At 35.0% G+C, this 26,280-nt stretch overlaps 2 protein-coding genes across 7 annotated transcripts in view; one reads left to right on the top strand and one right to left on the bottom strand.

Annotated features, from left to right (window-relative positions):
• The window catches only part of LOC111513998 (uncharacterized), a 30,362-nt gene extending 6,852 nt beyond the window's left edge, over positions 1 to 23,510 (top strand). For 3 of the 6 annotated variants that reach the window (XM_074169783.1, XM_074169784.1, XM_023170233.2), the window contains one exon: positions 22,689 to 23,507. In XM_074169783.1, coding sequence (XP_074025884.1) covers positions 22,692 to 23,204 — 513 coding nt within the window. In that variant the 5' untranslated portion in view covers positions 22,689 to 22,691 and the 3' untranslated portion in view covers positions 23,205 to 23,507. Of the gene's footprint in view, positions 1 to 11,295; positions 11,500 to 12,695; positions 12,857 to 19,580; positions 19,694 to 22,688 lie in introns of those variants that run through there. The other 3 variants (XM_074169785.1, XM_023170241.2, XM_074169782.1) reach the window with 3 other exon arrangements.
• The window catches only part of LOC111514020 (uncharacterized), a 44,433-nt gene that overhangs the window by 14,029 nt on the left and 4,124 nt on the right, over positions 1 to 26,280 (bottom strand). The gene's annotated exons all lie outside the window — the stretch shown is intronic.

Below are 26,280 nucleotides of genomic sequence, written 5' to 3'. Positions count from 1 at the left end.
TTTGTAGGTTAATAGTAAATGATGGCGGTGTATTCCCTGTGGTGACATGATTATCGATATTATTGCTACAAGTTCTTGTCTCCATATATACTTCATCTCCATAGCAAAGGGTATGTATTTTTCTATTTTTTCGTCTTCTTTCTGTTTAGTGTTTGCGTCTGCTGGAATGACTACATCTATGAGAGAGTTGATTTTCTGTTGTTTGAATATGTATGTAATATCCGGTCTGTTCTGTGCTGTGGTTCTGTCTGTGTGGGGTTTTGTGGCTCAGTATATTTTCGTTTCTTCGTTTTCTAAAAGTTGCTGCAGCTAATATTTGTAATAAGGTTGTTTCTCTGTCTTTAGATTGTTATTTATTATTATTTTCTGGTGCATAATTTTTGTTGCGATGTTATGTCTTTCGTGTATGTCTGTTCCGGCTAAGAGTTTACAAACGGTCATCGTCTAATATTATTACAGTTATTTTTCTGTAGTTTAGTGTGGCAACGACTTGGTCTTGTATAGCTAGTACTAATCCTTCCGTCTCCGGGTGAAGACATCTTTGAATTAACCATGTAGTGATTTAAGTGCCTATTGTGTTGCTTTGTCTGTTTAATCATTTCTTCGTGTTTTATTTAGGTTCAGAGGAGTTATTATTATTATGAGTAATTAATGATTGTAACTCCAAGTTTATTGATAGTTTTTTCGGTCAGTTCAAATCTACACTAATGTGCAACACTGTAGGCACTCATCGGTAACCTACAAACATGTCAGGGATTTGTCTCTTCCGATACCACAAAAATTGGTCAACTGAGTTCATTACAATGCTTAGATTTCTTTACAAAAGAAGAATTTATGGATGCTGGAGACGAAAAACCAACGTGTTCAAAGGGCAAAGAAAGAAGAAAATGTCCAACAATCCCATCAATAGAAAATTTTTCTCGAATTTCTGTAAAACATTTGTAGAAAGATACCATTGGCTTTCCTCTGGAATGTTTAAATATGATTAAGTACGAAGGAGACAGTCTAAGATCAGTTTCCTTGTAACCTCTATGCATTGTCAAATCATGATGAGACCACTTCCAATGGATATCACACAGCACACCCACACAAACAATATGTATTTACACAACGATTCACGGGTGTCACCAATTTGACCAAATTTTCTTGTGATTGTAAAGGCAAGAGGAGTGTTATAGTTTTTTCCTACATTCATATCCAATCCATTATTGTGTTCTTTTTACATTTTCGTGTCTTAACACGTTATTTTCAATGTTTGTTTGAGGGTGATTGACAATGTTTCATGATGAATTTCCTTAGTTCGGACTTCCATTATCTGATATTATTTATATAAAATGATTTGAAATCCCTGAAAGAACTAAAAAGAAGAATTTAAAATTAAAGAAGAAGAATAAAAAGAATAGCTGAAAAAAAAACAAATATATTAAGCAAAAAACCTGAAATGAAATAATAGTGAAATAAAATGCAAGTAAAAATGGAACAGATTGATCAAAAATTAAAATAAAATTAAAAAGTTAAGAGATTCCATCGGGTGATGACTGTCATCACGCGAAAACGATTGTGGATAGGTACTAACAATCGAAACGTCGTGAAGTAATTTGGCTTGGAATCTCTCAACATTTTAATTTTTGTTCAATTTGTTCCATTTTTACTTGTATTTTATTTCACTATTATTTCATTTCAGGTTCTTTGCTTAATATAATTGTTTTTTTTTCAACTATTCTTTTTTATTCTTCTTCTTTAATTGTTAATTCTTCTTTTTAGTTCTTTCAGGGATTTCAAATCAGTTTATATAATATCAGGCAATGGAAGCCCAAACTTTGGAAATTCAACGTTATTTTCAATTATTCAATTTATTTCTCCTTATTTCAGAATTGTCTCATATCGTTGAACTAGATGATTTGAATAAACTTTTATTACTTCGAAAAAATCAGAAAATGGAAAAGAAATTCATAAAGATGGAAAAGGATCATGCATGTTGTGTCTTAATTTTTCTTGAGGTTGATGTTTCAGCATGATACTATAACCATAAAGGTAAACCCACGCGCATCTTATCTTCTATCTCTCTTCCTCCTCTGACGTAAGCGCGTGACAAAACGAGCGATCGAGAATGGCGAATCGCGCTGTGAAATGTGGTGAGATGTGAATGCTGTCGCTGTGTTTAGGTTCCTTGCGTGTTTCTGTGTATCAAATACACGTCAAATATTTGAAAACAAAACAATGAACAATGGTTTACTGTGCAGTTACCGGTTGTACAAATAACAATAACAAAAAAACTAAAAACAATTCAACTAGCTACCGATACTGAAGGAAACACCAGTTTTAAGAATCCAGCTAACGACAAAGACATTCACATATTTGCAGACGCCCCACATATGATTAAACTTTTAAGGAATCATTTTCTTGACAGTGGATATCTTTTAAACGAAAAATTATCAATTCCAAACCAGTTGTAGACTTATTGCAAAATACTAAAAATTTGGACTTGAATATTGCCCATAAGCTTAACGCAGATTTATTAACTGTAAAAGGTAACTACCATTTAAAATTAAGATTTTGTTTGTGTATATCATGAGGTCATGAACTTATTATATTATAATTCCAATTGATTTTTAGGTGCTCAAAGGCAGAAAGTAAAATATGCTTCTAAGTTGTTTTCGCATACAATTTCAAAAGCGATGTCTAGATTGGGTATGCTGAGCATTTACAAAACAGAAAATAACTGGCTTGAGTGCTCTAACTTTTTTAAAATTGTCAATGACTGGTTTGACGTTTTTAACTCGCAAATACCACATGCAGATTTACGAAATCGAGTTAAAGGTAAAAATAACAATATTCTATTCTAAACTACTTATTTAATACATTTTAAAATCAATATTCTAGGGTATGGTCTGGCTTTACAAGAACAAAACGAAATTTTGGAAAAAATGAAAAATATGGTTAAAGATATGAGAAAGATTGGGTCAAATACTTTACTACCGTTTCAGAAAGGGATTATTATAAGTATAGAATCCTTGCAAAAGCTTTTTTTGACCTCAAAGAAGAATTTGGTGTCAAATAATTATTGACGTACCGGCAACCAGGACCCACTTGAAGGATTTTTTTCTATTATGAGAGCAATTGGTGGTCTGCATGACCACCCAAATGCCCTACAATTCAAATATCGGCTAAGAAATTATTTGGTGGGCAGAAATGATAATGTAATATCTAAATCCGCAAATATTGAAGAGGAACTTGACATTGTAACTTACCAACCAACCACTTCTGCAAATATTGTAAATGAGGCCAAGAACTCAGTAATGCAGCAGGTATTAAGAGGATTTTATTTCATTTATTAAATTTGGTTTCATTTTGATTTATTTTCTTTCTTTAAAATTAATTTTGAATAAAAAATTGTACTTTTAGGCTCTTACCGGAGAAATGCTTAGTGCTTTAGATTTATCTGAAGATGATGAAAATGAGAAGGAAATATTTGAAAAAAATATACTCGATACAAAGGAAGAGTTAAGGTGGGACGGATTGGAAAATTTGGCAGGTTTTATCCCATTTAAGTTGAGAAACAAAGAAAAACTTGGTTCTATCCCTGATTCCAATGAGATTTCTTTTTCCTGGGTCAATCATTTAACAGAAGGTGGTTTACAGAAACCTAGTGAAGAGTTTTTATCCAAATGTAATGAGCTAGACCATATATTCACCAAATATAATGGAGAATCTTTGAAAATTGAAAAAAATTATCTTGTAAATTCAAATAAATTAGCGGAAAGTGTCCAGTTAAGCAGTGCAGCAAAAAATTTATTTTTTAGGTGCAAAATGTTTTTTAGAATAAGAATTTTGAACAGAAATATTAAAGAAATATCTAGTATGAGAAAACGCAAAATGACCAAAATTGTAAATTAATTAAATTATATTCTTAGACTAGACCATTCACTTGTAAAATTTACTTTGTGTAAAATTGAGATATTCCTATTGATAAATAAATAAACATTTAAAAAAATATTGTGTATTTGTGTCGTTTATATAATATTATGTTGATGTCTTCCCATTTTAAAATGTGTTGTACTAACTTTATACACGATTTATTCTGCTACCGTAAAAGCATGCCAAAAAATTAAAATTTGCCTCTGTAAAGCAATTTAAATTATATAGACTGATTTTTCCATTATTACATTCAATCTCATAAAATTACCGGTTACAAAATAGTTACAATGTTGTAAAAATCGTCGAAATTAATCCAAATTGCATATAAAATCCATGCTTCGCTGAGGCGTACTAATGCATTTTGTCACGCGATGACGTCGTGCGCGCAGAGGTCCAATTCTCGTCGCCCAATTGATCATATCTTTATGGTTATAGTATCATGATGTTTCAGTATCTGGCGAGTCATCAAATATTTTAGTTTTGTTGAATTGCAATATTGATGAGTATTCATTTTACAATTATCATCTTATAATATTCCAAATATTGAGAGTATTAATACCGTATAAACTAATCTAGGGATGCGCCAAACTGCATTGTTTATAAAAATTTCCACGTGGGAACTTTTATTGCACTAACAATCGGCGGCTTTAAACGCCCTTGTGTTCCCGGGAGCATTCTCGCCATCGTGTTTAGAGAAGTAGGCAGATTGTGTGTCTTACAGGATCAGGGATCGTAGGGAACCTTCTAGTCTGGTCCAAGCGGCCAACGTGGAGGCTAGTCGTATCCTCGCGGTTTTTGTGTTAGTTTAGTTTACTGTAGGGAATAGCAATAAATCAAAATTTTTCTTATTGCGAATTAATAGTTTCGCAGTTGTGCAGCCAACGTGCAAGAGGTACTTGGCTGAACTCAGATCCTCCGGGAGTCAAGGCGACTTCCCGGCTCTGGTCTTCTGGGATATTCGGCGTCGAAAAAGCGGACTCACTTGCCAAGCTGGGCACAACGTCAAGAACAGAAAAGAAATAGATCAATATTTTCATTTTTCTTCAACGCCGAGTAATCTACATCTAACACTGTTCCGAATCAGAAAACTGTACACATCTCAACAACTTTTAATGCTTCATAAAGCTCAGATCAGACCTCCTTTAGAGTATTTGTTCTGATGTATGGAGCTCCGCCCCTGAGCATACCCCGAAGCTGCTAGATTCTATCCAGAAAAGAGTCATCCGTCTGATTGGAGACACGAACATCACTTTCAACGTTGATAGTCTGGAACATCGAAGAAGAAGATTTGTCTCTTTTCTATATACTTTCATGGGAGGTGTTCATGTGACTTGGCACATTTGATTCCACCAAGAGCGGTAAATATCAGAAATAAGCGACGGACTGTGGCTGCTCATCGTTTTGAGGTTCAACTCAGTACACCTCGAACTTCACTGTTTAAGAACTCTTTCATTTGGAGAACTGCGCTCGATTGGAATAAACTTCCTGAAAACGTTTTTCCAAATAAATTGATCTCCAGCGATTCAAATTCAATGTGAATCGCTACTTGGAAAGCCTTGAGGTTTATCCTGTTGTGCTTCTGTTTTGTCCTTAAGAAAAACTGTTCAATAACAAAATATCCAATTTCAAAAAATCAAATGCGGGGTACCCCAAGGCTCAGTTCTGAGGCCTCTACTTTTCATCATTTGTATGAATGTTTTCTGCAATTCCTTATTCCAATTCCTTATTCCTACTTAGAGATGTTTTTATTTGCTGGTGATACCATCTTAGTTTGTTCTCATAAGCAATGAGTTGAAGATGTTATCTAAAAAAATCGAAGAAAGAGCTGTGTGGTTTGTCGAAAACAATCTCAAGCTGAAGAGCGATAAAAGGAAAAACGTTTCAGTATAATATGGCGATAGTGTTGAAATACTGATGACAATAAACGGTAAGCTCAATTAGTGTCATCACACTTCACAATTGAAACACAGATTGTCTAGAATAATATGTTTTTCAATATGGAGATTTTGAGAGTGACCTATTTTACCCTATTTCATTCATTGATAAACTGAGGTATATACACTCTGAGTTAGCTTTTCTAGTACCTTTCTAGTACCATAAAACATTGTCAACCATCTTCAAACATACCTTGAACATATTTCAACAATTAAGAAAAGGCTATAAGAATAATTGCAAATGTTGGCCTTGGAAAAACTTGTCGCTCTTTATTTATTTAACTCAACAGTATGAATTTTCCATCAAAATACCTATTCAGTGCTCCCGAAAAAATTCATAGAGATTTAAAATCTTTTGTAGAACAATCGTATTGACATTCATTGTTATGAAACCAGGCAAGCCAATATGATTAGAACAATACGACATCGATTATCGGTTTTTTAAAAAAAATCCATCAATTTTGGTCGATGCAATGTTCTCCCTACTAATGTCACAAACATTTAAACATACATGTAGTAATGAATACATTTTTTTTGTGGAATTACTTTCAATTTCAATCAATCCCAGAATTGTGGGGCATACTCATGAATTATCATAATTGTATGTTATTTAATATTTCTAATTTTTAGTTTTGATATTTGTTATGCTCTTCATCAATCATTTTTCTGTGTTTAATACAACCGATCTTCAATATTGTGTACCTGTTTAGGTATGCTATAAATTGCATATTGTTATAAGGTGTTGATAAATATATTCTTTTCTATTCAATTGAATTGATCCTCTCATTTCGTTGTGACCCCAATTTAATGCTCCTTGCACATTGCAAGACTGGTATTACTTTAGCCTGGATAATATATTATGTCTGATGTTAATCGGGCGCTCCAGCATCCTTCCCATATTCGATTTTCGATCCGTATACCAGATTTTTCTGCCAAGAATGTTTTCAGGATGACTTCATTTTCCACCTTTCGTAATGTGTGATTTAACTGCGTGGTTTGTGTACTTCAGTGTTATGTGGTAAGTAAATGTACTTGATGATTGTTTCCATACCAATTAACAATTTCCACTCTTACTCTTATATAAAGCTATACTGCTGTGGTCTGATATCATTTCTCAGTCAACTCAGAGTTAGCTTCACCACCTTTCTAGAGAAGCGGTATATTTCTGAAATCTGTGAGTTTCAAGCTTTGTTTCTTTCAGCCAATATTGACAATATTGTTTTTATTTTTATTCGATATGAAAATGATTCTTCAGACACGAAATGGATTTCAGGAATTTAAAGAAAACACTGACTTACGCACCTTTCAACTAGACACTATTGATTTTTCATACTCTCCTTCACAGAAATCCCATAAATGAATTAATTATTCGACTGGTACATTCTAAACATCGAGTCTCCATTCACCCGAGTATTTTTTCTGAAATTTACTTTGAATTACGACTAATGCAGGTGCTTAGAGAGAACAACCAGTCCAGTCGAGTGAATTTAATCCTTAACTTATTTATCTTTTTGATCGGCGCCATCTAATGTCTCACACAGCTGAGCAGTGAGCATTATATCATCTCGATATTATTCAACTGTTGCAACTTTTGCAGAACGACGAAAAACAACTAGTTTTTATCGAGTCCATAAAGGAATGCTAAAAGTATTGCGTAAAACTGATTAGTCTTATTTTTTCTCGATGCCTGCTGCAGAAATAAATGCGCCTATAATCGGAAACTCAGATTAAGGAAATTTATTTTGAAGGAAGACGAATAATTTTCAAGTTACAATAGGATTAGGTTATATTATTGTATTGAATTGGCCAGTATTAGCACAATTTCCAACAAATATGGTCCTCGGAACTGTCGAGACAAACATAGTTTCTGCTACATATACAGAGACCTTTTGTTAGCTAATCCCCACCATTGTTAACTTGAAAATGGTGAAACTTACAAAAGGTTAGCCGAATCAGAAAACAATGCCTATTTGGAAGGACAATGAAGAAACCTTCTGCACTGTTTTGGAATTGATGGATGTAGCCTTTACGACGTGGTAGGACATCATCATGACAATGAAAAATGAAACTTTCTATGTTTTTACCACTTGTATTTTTAACTGACTTTACTGCAGTTTCGTCCTATAAGCACATTTTCAAACCAATCCGTGTTAGGAATCACACGTTAAAAGGTAAGACCTCGTTAATCCTTAGCTCGCACAAGTTTCGACATCTAAGGGTTGTCGTTCGTAGGGGTGCGACAGCTGGTTAACAGAAAAACAGATTTTAAACAGATTTTAAACAGAGTAGGGATGGTGAGTGTAGACTCACAACACTTAGGCCACATGTGACCCATTGTACATCCTCCCGAGGAGTTGTTCTCCTAGGTCATCGTCCATCCTGCCCTTTTCAAGAAGGTATACACAGGTCACTAGGAAACATCTCCTTTATATCGGCAGGTGTAGGCCAAGACTCGCCGGACACATACTCTCTTTGGCAACCTTAAAGTATATCACGGTGGCGAAGGTTTTGGAAGGTGCAGCGACATTACTGTCGTTGCGCGGCTTCTTCAACCTTCCTGGGGTTCCCCTAGTGAAGGTGTTCAAGTGAGGGCCCTTTCTTGCAAGGGCAGCCGGTTCCCTGCCTTTATTCAAGGCGCCCGCAGCAGGAAGTGCCCTTGCTGTTGGAAGTGGAGTGGAGGAGGAGTAGGGTGCACTTATAATTGCTGCCACTCCTGCCTCTTTCACTCTCTCCTTTTGGCCTCGGTGCCGCAAATGCGCCGCCTTTGTATTACATCACGAGGTGATCTGCTATGTCCAGCCTCATTCCGAGCGGTAGATTGTGGTGGACATTTCTGTTCATCCCCAGCCACCGCCATAGATTGAGGTGAGCACTTCTGTCCAGCCTTGGGATTAGTTTTTGTTGTGTCTGTTTTATTTGTTTCACATATGTCTGTTCCCACGAGTAGCAAGGGAAGAGTTGGTCACCTCTGGCAGAGCCCCGCATTATCAGAGGAAGGCTGATTACAATGAGGTTTCGCCCGGTTCCCCAAGGGGATTGTTCGTAGCCGCACATAAACATGCGGCCATTCAGCTGTCGGTACGATTCCTTACACTTTAGCTTGGGTAGGCTAGTCCACGGTGGCATGTTTCACAAAGGCTTCTGGGGAGTTTTAGTTCCCTCGCCCTACTTATTTCTGCCACTGACCAGGAGTCCGGCGATCCCGTCCGTAAGGCCACATATTGGCTTCCCGGACAGGGCCACCAGTCCCCTGGCCGTTCCCCTATCCGCCACCTGGGGACGCGCCCGATAGATAGCCTAACCCACGGGCACTGTAGGGCACATACGGTCTTTAACTTCATTGAGTAACTGTGACAATGTAGGTACGCTAATATGAAAACCAGTGAATAGACTAGGCCGATTTGGTCATTTAGCAAATTACATCCGCAATGCTTATGCTAATGAATTTTCAAGGATTCCAAATAGTTGAGTTTCCAACCCTTGCTTGTATAGTGCAAAATTTCCGTATCGTTTAGATTTATTAACTTGTAGTTGCATTCCAAGGAATGGTTTGAAAACGTCTAATGATTTTTACCTGGTATGAAAGACCCTTCAGTTTCAGCATACCGTTTTGAGAAATTTTGGCCAGTTTGTCCCACATAAACACTATCACACTCCAGACACTTGAACTTATAAATTCCTGATTTCCCTATCTTCACCACTTCATCTTAGGCATTAAAAAAGAAATTAGATAACACGGCTTGTGGTCTGAATACTACTTCCACATTTTCTGAAAAATCCCGTAATAGTCTCTGTTCGTTTACCAAAGTATGTTAAAGTTACAAATTTCTTGATTTCTGGTTGTTTGATCTCGAGGTATATTAATCTTTACGTAACTTTGAGGCTTTGTTTTCTGACTAACTTCTGGATTCAGTCTGGCTAGATTGTTAGCCAACAAAAAGGTAACGAGAATGCTCTGTGTAGCATTGAATCAAGAAATTTAACATAATTTGGACAAGGTGGAGAAATCTGGAGTTAATAAGCTTAAGTGTCCGGAGTGTAATAGTGTTTATCTGGAACGATTCGACGTTTTGAAACCATTCCTTGGAATGCAACCACAAGTTACGGAAATTTTGCATTATGCAAAAAATGGTTGGAAACTTAATTATTTCAAATCCGTGGATATTCATAAGCATAAGCATTGCGGATGTAATCTGTTAAATGACCAAATCGACCTAGTCTATTTGCCGGTTTTCAAATTGGTGTACCAACATTTTCCCAGGTAAACAAAATTCAGGTAATCAGTTGAGTTAAGAACCCTCTGTTATTACATATAGTGGTGTATAGATATATAAGTGTTCACATTGTTGATTATTTCAATTTATTGCATACGTTTGAAAATGTCCTTATAGGACGAAACTGCAGTAACGTTAGTTACAAATACAAGTGGTAAAGAACATAGGAAGTTTGATTTTTCATGTTTTATTTTTGTTATGGTATGGTAATATCTACATCTATACCTGCGAGTGGCAAATATATTTAGAGTTAATGCATGTCTTTGAGTTTCAGATACGAAAAATATTGATCCCTAATTTTTTGAGACATATCTGGGGAAGACTTGTATGACCTGATTACGATGATGTTTTTCCAAAGAGAAAGATCGATATGAAAGTGTCTACTGAAATTTATAGAAAATTCTAGGTGCTCGTTTAGGAAAGAAGTTAATGATAGAATCCAGTGAACATCAAGTTTGGAGTGAGCTATTCTTTCCCTTTGCTGCCGAAAATGGATCTATGGCCGTACTGGAAAGAATGGATTTCCGATCCTACTTTGGAATTGGGTAAATTATATTCCACCCCAAAACCCAGCCCCCCCCTCCTAGCAGGAAACTGCTCAATCGGATCACTTTAAAAAACCCTATAGGGCTGACAAAATGGGACCGAGTGAGAATCCTGCTGAGGGCAAGATTAACCAAATCCCTTCACAAACATATATATGTCTTCTGAGAAACTTTCTGGTTCTCAGAAGACAAAGACAAGTGACATCTTTTTTGAAGAAACTTGGAAAAATTGAAGTTGTGTCTTCGATAACGATGACCAAATTCGCATCGTCGTCAGTGGTGAAGGGTGTTTTCAACCTCGCCAACTAAACCAACTCATTTCTCGACCTTGAAGGTGGCTGATGAAGGTGTCGTAAATAACTCGCCGTCTTCTTTATACTCAGATCGCGGAGGAATAAGTTTTCCAGCAACACTTCGTTGAGTGTTCACATTCAAACTTACAATAGACTAAGACCGCTTCATATGTCCTCGGAATGAAGTTCCAAGGCGAATTGATCAACGCTGCTTTCTTACAGAAACCCTGGATAGGAAATATCGATCGAATAACCAAACTGAGCAACATTCTTGTGGAAAAATCCAGAGCATGTTCAATCATAGAAAATATGGAATATTTTTTGCTTTCAGTCCAAGATGTAGCCGTCCACGTTCCTCTACAGAATAAAAAAAGTACGATGAACATCATCGCCTCCTCTGCTCACTTTCCGGAAAACTCGGGTACAGCAGCTATAGTCGCAAGTCAACTATAGCAAAATGAATATCAAATGAAAATGGGATGTTACGTCAATTCACACCGTACAACAAGAAACGCCACGAATATAAACCATAGAGGTGAGTTACTGGATGTGCCACGCACTGCGTACTAGGGAAATGAATATCTGTAATTAACGAGGGCAGCAAACCATCTTTTGTTACTAGTTATTGGCAAAAAATACTAGATGAAGTCATCAGCTCATACGTTCTGACCAACAACATACGGTACTGGGTTGCACCTACTGAACAGTCTTTTCAGACCTTAACATAGTTTATTCAATATTGTAACAGGTTCAAGGCCAGTAGTGGTGTGGATATAAAAGTTCTCTTCAATTGTACAATTCACATATGTGATGGGTGTGGAGGAGGTATGAGGTATTTCGCAAAGCAGTTGATCTTCTTCTATATCGAGAACCGCCCACTAAGAATCTGAAAAGCTAAGAAATGAAGTTCAACGTTTATTCAATCGCGGTGAAGAGTCAGGTTACTGTGAGATTTATAGAACTACTCTAACGACATACAACAAAGAAATTAAATAGGTTAAACGGGAGTTTTGAAGAAAGTTATTTTAGAATATTTTTGAAATACCTCGAAGCACCCAATAATTCACAAAATTTTCTCCTGAGATCCGACCGCTGAAATCTGGTCGATGAAACGACCTGACGAAACGTTCACAACTTCTAGAAAAAAGGTTTAGAGCTTTTGATACAACACCATTTTCCTAAAAGTTTGACTATTGATAAAAATCGATCTGGAAAGTAAAGAAGCTGCTGATTCTTGACTAGAACTGCAAAAAATGTTTCAGACCGCTGGAAATAATCGGCCAGACGTAGTCCATTCCAACACATACATTTCTCGAAGTATGTTACCAAACAATTGTTAGGCTACAGGAGGGATGCTCTACCTTGTCTATCAGGTAAGATGTAATATGATGAAACAGCAGAGCATACACTTTGGGCTTGTAATTCTGCGGATCGAATCAGTTTTTCATTTTTAACCTTGTCATTTGACATCAGCTTATAAGAAGCTGGACTGCCAAAGTATGTATTAGTGTGAGTAACAATAACTCGCGGGTTATAGTGAAGACCCTATTTCAGACCTACCTACTAGTTACTTTTCTCGCTTTCAAACTATGTCGAGATCAGAACTGATAGTTGAACTAATGCAATATGTACTTAACACTCGGTGCTCGGGTGCTCACTCGATTATATACCACATTCGAACGTTCTCATATGTCCCCGATCGCATTTCGTTAATGTTTGGAATTTCCTCCACGTGCGTACAGATATGACATCACTTTACATTGTCAGAGTTGTACTACTGGCGGTTCGTGATAGTCATTTGCAGAAAAGAGGAAAAAGTGTAAACTGGATTGATACACAGCTTCGTGAAAGTAACCTTCACTGTTTGGAATCTGCTCTGACCAGATGTTGTGGTAAAGTAAATCAGTTGTTCAAAGCATGTCATTATATTGTCAAGACAGCAAAGCATTTCAACAAATTCTCAATATGTCTATCATTTTGCAGATAGCTACTCCATTCTGCTCATATATTCGTTTAGTACTGGGTGAATATCGAATGATATTCTCGATTTATCTACTTTCGGATAGAAACTGAACCATGCCTTTTGAAGTACCTCTTAGCCTTTGCACAACTTCAATGAAAAAATGTATCATTATCATTATTAATAATAATGAATCAAGTATTCAACAAGCACGGCCCTGTATTCTGGCGATACAGGTATCGAGCAAGGTGTGGTCAAGAAGTTGCACAAGATTAGATAGCGAAAGTAAACAATTGTAAAAAAAGATGCTCTGATTCATGCTTCTGTGTGTCCACTGACTATGTCAAACAACCAAGAGAAAAACTCGTGAACGGAATAACTTAACAGTTATGCAATGGGAGCAGCATATTTTTGTTTGGAATTAAGTCTTTGCAAAAATTTATTTCTCTCTTTTTGTTCGGAATGGCAATTAAAATGGATTATGCTAGTCGTCTGAACGGTTGGATTATATGACATTCGCAATTTTTTATAGTCTGTTTCGGCTACACTGATGACGTCAGCTATAGTTTGTATTTTAATTTTCATAATGATACAGAGTGAGCCATTGAAAATGTGCGCTAGTCAAAATTTGTGTTAGATAAGGATTAAGGAGGTGTTACATTTTAATATGCGGTTACTAGCACCGGAAGTGCGATTTTCAACATTTTTGTTTAGTATAAGTATGTTGAGAAAACTGTTGTTGAAAACTTTTTTACAAGAGTCCACAAAATATATTGAACAATATTATTGTATTTTTTTCAAAAACCAAGTCAAATACTTGAAGAACTTTGTAGGTTATATAAAATCTTTCTCCACTGCTCACAAACTTGCAAAATCATAATTGTTGGCCCACATGTTACATAGTTGTTGCAGCAAGCATGAAAGGGTATTTGGCATGATTTAATCTTCATTCATTTTCAATTCGTTAATTTAATAACATTAGGGAGATGAAAAATAAAAAAAGGCCATCCAATGAAGTTAATTCAATATTACATAGACTATGCATAGACTATGTTTAAAATGTGGCTTCCTTAAACAAGTACTAATAGTAATAACGAGTGTGATAACAAAGCAGACTTTTTCCAGTGTAGTAATTTCAATAGCGATGATGAACAATGCGAAATAGAGATACCAGTGAATAAGATTCGAATGCATTTTAATATTGAAACACAGAGAGTATGTTTCAATGTATATACGAATCTACATCTAAAGTTTGGTTTCGAGGGAAACAAACTATTACAAGCAACATTAGATTGGATAGAAATTCCTTCCTCAACTGTACGTAAAATAGTCAAAAGCAAACCTTATGAACGTAAGACGTGATGTGATACAGGATTACCAAAACCTTCAGATGTTCATCTAATAAAATCATTGAAGTAAACAATATACGACTGTTACAAAAGTATTGAGATTCCTACAATTGAAATCAAAAGGAAGAAATTGAATACTTCCGGCCATAACGTGAGCTGCTGTGACAAAACTCAGAATTGGATGAAGAAACTAGGATTTAGATTTAAAATAATAAACAAACGTCAAGCAGTTATGGAAAGCCGAAGAATAGTAGAATTGCGTAACAAATATTTAGAACAAATAAGTAAATATACACAAGAACAATGGCAAATTTTCTATTTGGACGAAACTTGGTATGACACTCACGACATAGTTACGAAAGGGTGGACTGATGGTTCGAACGCCTAACATGCCTGCAAATAAAGGATCGCGACTAATAATTGTGCGTTGCGGAGAAAGTGAAGGATGTGTTCCGCATTCTTTGAAATTATGTTGAAAAAACTTGAGGACTGCAATGTTGACTATCATAATTAAAAACATGGAAGCTAATATTTTCGAGAAATGGTTTGAAAAAACATTGATCCCAAATTGTAGTGTAACAGTTCTTGACAACGCTTCCTATCATTCACGACAGCTCATTAAAGTACCGAATGAAAATTCGAGGAAAGATGAAATACAAAGTTTTTAATGGATAACAATTTGTATTTTGAAGATTACTATACCAAAAACCAACTACTTGAAGTTTTATAGACAAAAACATTTGAAAAAGTGTATGCCCTTGAGAGTATTTCTGAAGAGTATGGACACACCATACTGATACTTTCAGTCGAAAAAAACTATATGGAGATTGGACACTTCCATATTGATGGTGGAAATTAATTCATAATTGATTTAAATGACGACAGTATTGTGATTCTTATATAATCAGAAATTAGTTAGCTTCCTACTTTATTATTAAAGGGGAGCTGTTGGAAGCTAGGTTGCACTATATCGTTTACTTGAACTATACCTTCCTCGTTTTTGCACTGGGGTTTTTTTATTTTTTCGGAATGATCAATCCTTGGGCAATTTCATATTGGATTTCTACCCATCGGGAAAAACAGACTCGGCTCCTTCGAAAATGAAATTGATTTCTCATATCAAAATAAATCCTGCATTTCGTACGTATACTGAAAGGAGACCAAATTGCTATTTTCGAGTATCAAACACCGCTGCAGCGTATGGAATATAAAACTCTTAAGGAATATCAAGTGGAATACGGAAGAGGGGTAAAATACAAAAGTTGTTATGTACAGGAGAACAGATTAGTTATTGATAGTTCAAAGATTACTTTGGAACACATTTTGCAATTTGAAGAGAAAGGTGAATACATTGAAGAGGCAACGAAATATACAAAACTAGTGTGCCAACAAAAAACATGAGAACCCTCAGAATTCGAAACTTCTGCTGGCTAAAAATTAACAAAATCTACATATTGAAAACGAATATTAAAAAATATCAATTGCATACTCAAGGAACATTGAAGAAAAATTCAAATAACTTTCATCTTGGAGAATTATCAAAAATACCAATAGGTGATTTGTGTGGACTTCAAAATGGATATGATTGGATAGTATAGTGTATACATCAAATATCTGTTTTTGTATTCTGGTATGGTAGAGCAAAATACAGTATGAGGTCAAATTTTTTATGAGATTTCTGAAAAGGATTTTTCTAAAATACATGATGATTTTTTTTCTACTTCCGGTAATTTCACATAGTCATTGGAGCTTCTTAGCAAAACAAATGTCATATTCAAGTTCATGTAAATTCGTATAAAACTATCTCAATCTAACCACCTGGTAACAAATATTCCTTTTCAATTTAAATGAATAATAATGATAATTCGCAAATTTATCTTCTTTGTTATCAGGTTCCTCAACCTTGATTGTTTTTCATTGATTGAATTTGGGTTTCCTTTAAAGTCAAATTTGAAAAAGGTTTTTAGTAGATAGATTATTGTTCATAAAAGTTCTACTTTTTTCAGAGAAAGAAAAAATGATGACAAGTCAAATTTTCAGAAGGATGACCCTGATTAGCAGGCTGTTGGGAAAAAGGAAAGAAAACGTATATCGTTATCAGGAAGAATATTCCGGATAACAAATCTATTTTTATTAGAGTTAAGCATTGGTTTTGTCGTTATGAATAAAGAACTCGTTTCTACTTGATGTGATTTAAACAACATTCAGTACAACTTTTCGCCTATCAACGAAGTGATCACACACTCTCATTACATTAAATTCACCTACATGCATTGAGCTACACCTAGTTTTGAATTTTTCTTCTAAAATTAAATTAAAGTTGATGCAAGTCGAAGCCCAGCTGCTTGAAATTACGTAATTAAATAAAGTGTGAAATAGATCGCTTGATATATTGAGGATATTGTTCAAAATCAAGAACAGCTTGTATTATTGGTGATTTATTATGTAGCTGGGGTAATTGTAAGGCACTGAAACTGGCACATTCACTTTAGAAAAATTTGAAATTGTGGTAAATTGTGTCAAAACGGAGATATTGTCTTAAATAATGCATATACAATGTGTTTACAACATTGGTCTCTCTAAGTTATTCTTCACAATGAATTTGACAAATGAATTTCTAAAGAAATGAACTTTAAATGTTCAAGCCAGTCTTGGATATACCTACACAGTAGGTTGAATGGACTGACGCCTATCAGAAAACAACTACTCCACAGGGTAATACCACGAACGGCGTTGGATTTTATCCGACAGGCGTCAGTGCAGAAATCTTCACAGAAAATTTCCTGCATATGCAATACAACTGAAAGAGTTGACCTTCAATTTTGAAACGGGCATACTTGCAGACCGGTTTCGGGCTCCTTAGCCATTCATCAGTGCAAGATAGTGACCATAATCGACCTAAAATCAATAATATTACATAATTGAAAATCGAAATTCTTTCAGAGTATTTCATTTCTCATCTTAAGTTGAAGCGAACAACAAAAATGTCACTCCATCTAGTGGACGAGGTATTAACCAACTGTATATCCGAAATTTGCCCGATTCCTTTGAATATGGAAGAAAAACTTTCTTATTAGTCAATGGGCTATGCTTGAAGACAGGCAGTAAACAAATCAAAAGAAATGAAGTTTAAATTTTCAAGCCAATCTAGGATATACCTACACAGTAGGTTGAATGGATTGACGCCTATCAGGAAACCACGAACGGCGTTGGATTTTATCCGACAGGCGTCCGTGCAGGAATCTTCACAGAAAATGTCCTGCATATGCGATACAACTGACAGAGTCGACTTGCAATTTTGGAACGGGCACACTTGCAGACCGGTTTCGGACTCCTAAGCATTCATCAGTGCAAGATAGTGACCATCATCAACCTGAAGTCAATGATATTCCATAATTGAAAATAGAAATTCTTTCAGAGTATTTCATTCCTCGTCTTATATAATCGTCGGATATGATACAACGCCGTTCGTAGTATTAGCCATTGGAGTAGTCATTTTCTGATAGGAGTCAGTCCTACTGTGTAGTTATATCCGAAACTGTTTTGAACATTTAAAGTTCATTTCTTCAGATTTGTTTACTGCCTGTCTTCAAACATAGCCCACTGACTAATAAGAAAGCAGATGAATTTGCTGAGCTGCAAGTTTTGGAATCTTACCATTAGTGGACTAAACTGACTAAGAAAACCTGATTCATTAACATACATCTTACAAAATATATAAACCAGCTCATTTCATTTTTAAGAGGGACACTATTATTAAAGATTCTCCCTCCGTACGAGGATTAGATATTATCCCTTAGAAACTTAAATAGAAAGAAGTCCAGGTGGGTTATCATATCGAAATGTTTTCCATTTTTTTTCGATGGTACCATAACTTAATGAAAAAATAATTATTTCGCAATAGAGGAATATTCACCTCTGCAAGAAATTCCTCTGTTAGGAAACGTGCACAGATATTTGCTAATTGTTCATCGTGGTATTAGCCAGAGAGGTAGCCGATTTCCTGTCGGAATTTGCCAGATCCTAGTGTGTAGAAATATGGGAGATGTATGTACCTCCCCTTCAAACAGTCGTTAGATTCATTCTGAGCCCTGATAGATGAGATTCTTCTTCACCGCTTGGGGCCATATTCATGAGATGGACCTGTTGAGATTTCACTGTAAACAGGAAGTTTTCGTATATGTCGTCTTGGTTGTATCCGTTCTGCACTGACAAGGAGTGATATTGGTATACGTCAAGGTTCAGTCCTGGGACCCCTACTATTCACTGTCTACATGAATAATGTTCATAATTTGCGGACAGTTGGAAAGTGCAGAATACTGGTTACGGGGAATTTCATGTCGTATTTTCATAAACTACACCTCACAAAGTTTGTGGAGATCAAATCGTGAGGTGTATTTTATGAAATTACTATTGATTTTCATCAAGTAACGGCCGAATCAATCAGAAAATCATGTCGTATTCATACGAGTTTTTCAAAAGATTTACTTAAGAGACATAGACTGCTTATGTCACATATCAGATAAAAGTTCTTTAAAATTGAAATTTATTCAAAATATTACCAGTACAAGTGGGAAACCTGAATCCTGGCAGTTTCATAATTGAAATTAAATCGCCTTTGTTGACGTATTTTTGGATATGTGTCAGTTTGAATTTCAAATAAATTTAATTATTCAATGTAATGTAAAATGATGAATGAATTTATATTATTAAATGGACAAGAAGTATCCAAAATAATTTTTTGTGAGGAAGCATGCAAAACTATCTGTCAGATGTAATTCAATGTCCACCGTGGTATTAGCCGGGGAAATAGTTGATTCACAGTATGACTTGTCAGTTTCTACTATATAGGAACGATGAGAGAGGTGAAAATTTCGAAATATGTATTTATTTTCGTTCTAGCTATTAGTGGACTGTTCAAGAAATAAGGTTAATGTTCGTGGGCTACGTACACTAACATTTTTTGTAGCTGAAAATAAAATGAAATTGATGAAATCAATTTTTCATTATATAGTATTGGTGAAGATGCATTTTTCATCAACACTGCCAACCAGAAAACGTAAGATGACAACTTCCCTTAAAAATTCTAATGACTACATTAAAATTTCTAATATATCGTTTCCTGGGTTCCACCCATCAAAACGTCTTCATGATAGTTCAACACATAAGGAAGTGAATTTTTATTGAAGGAAATAAAACAATTTCATAACAAGCGTAATCATCGATTTTATGAAGCAGGATAATATGCCATCAAATACCTATTAGTGTAGCAACTCAAATTTGACGATATAAATATAAAATAATATTACAATGGATATTCATTTCATTCAATAATTTTATGGTGTCACAGTGCATGTGTGTCATACAGTGCATGGTTTACCTATTTATTACTTGAAAGAAGAAACATGAAATTAGTTTTGGTGAGTTAACGATGGTTTAAGTGTTGAAAGTAAATTAACTGAAACCAATAATATTAACACCTATTTATATTTAAGTATATCGTTTGCTGAATACACTCATGCATTTTTTGGTTTTCACTGAGAAATTGATACAGTTAATAAGATCTCTTATAAAATCAAGAATGAATAACATCGACACAAAACAGACTTTATAGGCAAAAAAAAATTAAAAACATCCGAAGGGGCTCTTCGAAGCAAATTAATAAAAAAATGTAAAGAGTATTTATGGAATTCCAGTGATGAAAAGTTCAAAAGGCATTTTAATGAATGAAATATTGCTTGAAATATTCCTGGAATACATTAAATGAATAGGGACCACTCTCAAATATTATGATCAAACTACTCAGATAATAATAATAATAGCACTACTGAACCTTGGAAACAGTTTCAGAAGGCTAGCATTAAATATCACAGTAGATAATAAAAGAGGCGGATACTAAATTTTATTAACACTTATAAAAAATGTATCTGGAATGTATTGGCCTCATCAGACCATTTCATAAAAGTTTCCCCAAATGAAAATTAATATTTCAAACAATAATAAATTATAAATGTGTCCTATTCACCCGTATTTGCATACATCTGCGATTTAAGAAAACCACACAAGAAAAAGTCTAACAGGATCGAATCACACGATATTGGTGGCCAGTTCACGTCCCCTTCACGTGAGATGCAGATCTCTCGTGCAGAATATCTAATGTGGCATAAAATGTGTGTCACGTAGCGTAGTCTTGTTGAATTCACATGTCATTGGTGTCCAGATCAACCAATTTAGGCCAAAAGGTGTTGGAAATCATCGACCTTTAGTGTTCGTATTTGACAGTGATGGTCTGGCCAACGTCGTTCTCAAAGAAATATAGCCCGATGACGCCGCCAGCCCAAAATCCACACCAGCCAGTGACTTTTTCAGGATGTATTGGATGGTCTTGGATCTCATTTGAACTGGTATCGTTCCAAATTCGACAATTTTGTTTGTTCACATATCCATCCATTCAGAAATGGGCCTCTTCGCTGAAGACGATTTTTTGATTAAAATTAGGGTCAGTTGCCAACTACTCCAGAGCCCATTCACCGAAGACACGTCGTTGTTTATGGTCGTTAACCTTTAGTTCCTGGGTCAGTTGAATTTTGTACAGGTGCAGGGCGAAACGCGCGGTACGTTGCCCGAACAGAATGCCCATCCATCCATGATGATTTGGCAAAACAGACTGAATAAATGACAACTGATTTGACAGATTTAGCTCCAAAAAGATGACCGTTATCAATTGTCAAAGTTCGGAAGTCATTGTTGGAAGACCCTCACCTAGTTCTTTATGAAGAGCTGACAGCATTCACGTATAAAACATTTTGCCTTTGCCAATCTCCGGTCAAGTAGGCTTTGTCATAGCCTTCCATATTGATGATTTCTACACCCTCATTCAATGCAGTCATGTTATGGCTCTATGGTAAACCTGATACCAGGTACAGTTTTTCTCTCAAGGCTTTCGAGAACATCATTCATGACTGGAAATGAGAAGGATCGATTTGATTGAAACTTCTCATTGGAAAATTGAGCAATTTATTCTGATGTAATTGTCATCAACAAGCAAAATAAAATAATACTCGTCATATAGTTTTCAAGTTCCGTTAAGATAATTTTCGTCAGGAAAAATTTATGAAATATTGGAAGGTTTTTCTCGAAATACCAACTGTTATTGTAAGTTTTCCACGATGCAGTTGAAAAAGCAAAGGCGCAACCAGAAAAATAATTGCCAAAAGAGTAATAGTAATACTGATAAAAATATAATCTGTCATTAAGGAACATTCTAGAATTGATGGGAGGAGAATATTAAGTTAGGTATTGTACCACTTAGAAACTATAATCTTATACTTATAGGTGATCTTATTCTCGTCATTCATATACTCTTATCATACGAGATGATAAATGTTTTAGGACTGATCTTTAACACCTCAGACAATTCACAGTGTTGGAAACTTGGACAGGTCGTTGTTTTTATGTAATATTTGTTGTTGTTTTTCAGTGGGCCGTATCAATATCTCGTACAGAATACAAGTTTATAATATCCCAGGTACTTATGAAGTTACTCGTGTTGTCGTGCTTACAAGAATCTTTTGTGTCATTTGTATGTCCGTAACAATTATATATATTTCCTTCATCTACAGAACTAAATCTTTAACCCTACCACTTTTCAGAACGATAAAGTCCACACCGGTAGAACTAATGAACAAATAAAATGAAATAAATTGCTGAGAGAGTTGCTGTTGTATTGAATATAACAAAATTGCTTTATAAAAGGCTGAGTTACCCTTTAATCATTACTACGAAATTAATACTACATACCACATGGTCTGAAAATATATTATATAAAATATCTATGATAACTACACAATTTTCACAAACATTTTTATTTCTAGACGCGTTTTACTAACACCAGTCATTTCCACCGAGGAAGCTACTGTGTTAGCGAAACGCGTCTAGAAATAAATTTGTTTGTGAGAATTGTGAAATTATTACCATGGATATTGTTATTAATTTTCATCAAGTAACGGGCCAGTCTATTCATAATGTGAAGTATAGTTCATATGCTACATATTATACTAATTTTATTGGTATTTCATCTCAACTTATAGATTCAGTGGATCATAAATATTCAATGCTAGGTACTAAATATTTGACTTGAAATTGTTGGCGAAAACAAAAGTCTTTTCAGTTTCAAAGGGCTACTTTCATTCTATGCCAAAATAAATTGACGCGTATTCTAACGAAAAACTTGTTATTTCGACAGTTATTATTTTAATAACTCTCTTTAGAATGATCATTGATATGACATATAATATTGACAAACGATATGTAATCATATGCAAACATATGAATCATATGATTCTTGACACATAGAAATTAGTTTGTTCTCTTAAAAAGTATAGCATAATCTAAAGCCTCTGAAATTCCTTATAGGTTATGGTTGTCCTTGTCGCAGCTACAATAGTCCCCACTAATTGTACATTTAAGAAATGGAAAAAATTCTACAGCAACTTCGAACCGTTTTTCGACTACTTCAAGAAAAAGCCGCGGCACCACGGAAAAGTCTACCACAAAGAAGTGATCCACCACAAACAGATTCCTATCATAATTCCCGTAGGTCTGGGGCCTCACTTTGGATATGGCGGTCAGCACGGACCTGACTATGGACATGGAGGATACGTAGGAGGGGGACATGGGCACGGAGGACCTATTCTAATTGTTGGCCATGGACATGGAGGGATAGACCAAGGACATGGAGAGATTGGCCACGGATTTGGAGGACATGGAGTATTTGAAGGAGGCGATGGCTTAGGAGAACATTACGATTTTGAGGAGCATGAGGGATTTGGTCAAGAGGTTAGACATCACGGTTATGGACTGGAGGAGCAGCAAGGTCAATTTTATGTGAGCCAAGGTTTCGATCACCTTGGATACGGGCATGGTCATTAGTGAACTGAAGACACCGTCAGGCGTCTAAATATGACTAGGACTGTATATGAACCGTCAGGTGTTTTACTGATGAATAAGCTGTCTGTTGAACCTTTGAACACTGGTTTCATAGTCCTAAATGTGCAACTTCTGAATCACCTTTCTGTTTTGGAACAGTGAACATTAATATAAAATGACATGAAAATTGCTATATCTTTTGAAATACAACGTATATAAAACCTGATATTTCGAGGTCCTTTATAGCCCAGATCTCAAGTGCCATTTCGCAAGTTTTAACTTCACCAAAAATTATGATCAAAATGTCAATCCATTCGTAATTTCGTTCCGAGTAATTTGAAATTTTTGCGGGGTTTTGCAAACAAATAGTATTGAAGTTGTAAACAAATCAATCAATAAAAAAATATGGGATATTCAATATTTGAAAAGATATCCTTTAATTGCAGAGAATTCACTACAAAAAGTACTACTTTCACAAACTGTAGCACTAATATCAACTGAAAGTACGGTTAAAAACGGTTGGTTCGACTCACATTGTTCGTGCACTTCATCAGAAAAAATATTTTGACCCATTAAATATGAATATTGAGAAAGAAATGAGTTCTTACTGGATATTCAAATAAACGATAATCCGCCAGCAAAAAATTTTTACCGCAATTTTTCTCTTAATCATGCATTCGATAATTAACAATTTCAATTTCAGGTCGAAGGATTACATAAAATCCTTGATAATTTTGAATTGAAACATGGAAATTTTCTCTTTTTTTTCCAAGCTATATGCAAGGCTATGAGAAAACATACTCGCTGGAAAAATTAAAAATTCGCAATTTTCCAAAGGTTTTATTTAATTATTTTATTTCAATTAATTTTTTTACGAAATGATACACGGTTATTTCCATCTACTTTTTTGCTATTGAAAAATTAACCGTGAAAATTTATTTGTTTGTCATAATTTGTTAGATTGAATATAAACAAATGAGAAATGAGAAGATATTTATTTCAAAACTCAAAAGGTCAATAGAAATACTAATTCTAAAAAAAATTTCCTTGATATCAATATTTACGGGCAAAAACAAATAATTAAATAACAAATGCGTATTTACGTTATGAAAATAATAAGAAACTGTTTTTCAATAATCATTATTTGCATTATTAATTAGAAAAAAAAAGTATCCCGTAATTTATTTATAAATATTTTTGAAACAATCTGTTTGAAATCTGTTTTCCCATTAATCAGCTGTCGCCCCCATACGAACGACAACTCTCAGAAGTTGAGAAACTTGTGCGAGCTAAGGACTAACGAGGTCTTACCTTTTAACGTGTGATTCCTAACACGGTTGCAGAATAATTCCAGCTTCAACTTCAACCAGATAAATTCTCTCGAAAAAATATCTGGTCGAGGCGGGAATAGAACCCAAGGTTTTCCGATTGTGAGTCGGGCGCACTACCACCGCGGCCAATTCCACAATGAGAATGAAAAAAAAAATTATTTAAATTAGCTTCTATTAATTATCGAACAAAATAATTTGGATACCTATATGAAAACATTTGATTGCTCATAAAAACTGAAAAATTTCTTCTCCACTCCCATCTTGTTTAAAAATCTGAAAGACATGTTCGAGCTCCGACTTTTCTGTGAGATATGAAATCCTCCATCTGTGCTTTTTTTCAATTTCTTGATGTTTGTCGACGAATTATGATTTTCCAAACTTTTGCCGAATTTTCCCACATTCGTCAATTTAGGCGACGGCTTGAAAAATATGGGGTCTCCCATAAACACCCTGAATTCACCTCTACGTGAAAAAAATTGCTTGAAAATTTATTTAACAATGTATTGGTCTATTCAGAAGCCCCTCAATCGGACGTTTCTGAAGTTTTGAGATAGTCTAAAGTTTTAAGAAAGGCTAAAAAACGAATTCCTCTTTTGTGTTATTTTCTGTTAATACTGATTCAAATTTTGCGAAATGGCATGAAAAAAGACATTTCATTGAAAAACCTCCTACATCACGTATAGATCCCTTTGTGTTGTTAATTTTTTTTTTTATAAATACTTATTTAAATCTCGAAGAAATCCAAAAAAAGAAACATACCTACACGTAACGTGAAAAGTAATTTTTATAAAACATCATATTATTTGAATTGAAGGGGTTATTTTTTTATAGTCTATTTCAAAAGAGTGTAGAGTAATAAAATCTCATTAAGTATTCAAAAGCGCTACAGGGTGATCCGTCAATAAATTCTGTCACTTCCCTAGTCCGCATTGCAAAATGATGTCGTTTCATAAAGAGCAGGTAGGTATCACCCTGTTTTAAGGGATTTGTCCATTGTTATCGACGGATAAATACTGAGCCAGAGGCGCGCTAGTGGGATAATTGCCAAAAGAATATGCATTCATAAAAATTATATTAAAGGAAATAAAAATTTAATACAGCAGAACAGTGTTATTAAAAAAATATAAAATGTAACAATAAAATATATACGAACCGAAATCGGGAAATACTCACAAACACACACGAACGAACTTTACGTATTGAAACACTTGTGGGGACTTTAAATCAATTTATTCACAAAAACGACAAGAACTTTACTGGATACGTTATTACAATTTGACACTGGAACAATACTAAAACTGTGAACTTCCCTTAACGTTTAACAACACTCTATTTATACCCTAACTGAATGTTCTAGAGATTACTAGGTACAATTTTCGAGAACCTTCCGAGAAAATAATTATTCAGACTACCCTTAATTCTAAACCCTAACCTGAGCAAAAGTGTCACTGTCACTGACACACTGGTCTCTGTCCAGATTGCTTATCCCGCTACAGTATATTTACAATTCAATTAAATTATTCTACATCAGTATAGTCTTCATCCGAAGAACTGTCATCATCCCCTGGTGTTATAATTATAGGGTCAACCACCTGATCGACCAAGTTGTCCAGTTCCCACATTTTATCTTCCTCTTTTAAAACATGCTGGATTGCTTTTTGCCAGTTTTCTGATGTGATTTCCATAATGGCTTGATCAAACAATACCTTGACATCTTTCATTTTAAATGTGGTATTGTGCCTTGCAAC

This window comes from Leptinotarsa decemlineata, unplaced genomic scaffold, assembly GCF_025532065.1.
Source record: "Leptinotarsa decemlineata unplaced genomic scaffold, Ldec_3_MD MMD2_P_RNA_scaffold_6, whole genome shotgun sequence".
In the NCBI taxonomy this organism is placed as follows: Eukaryota; Metazoa; Arthropoda; class Insecta; order Coleoptera; family Chrysomelidae; genus Leptinotarsa; species Leptinotarsa decemlineata.
Note: the sequence above shows the minus strand (reverse complement) of the source record. Positions and strands in the feature narration are given on the sequence as shown.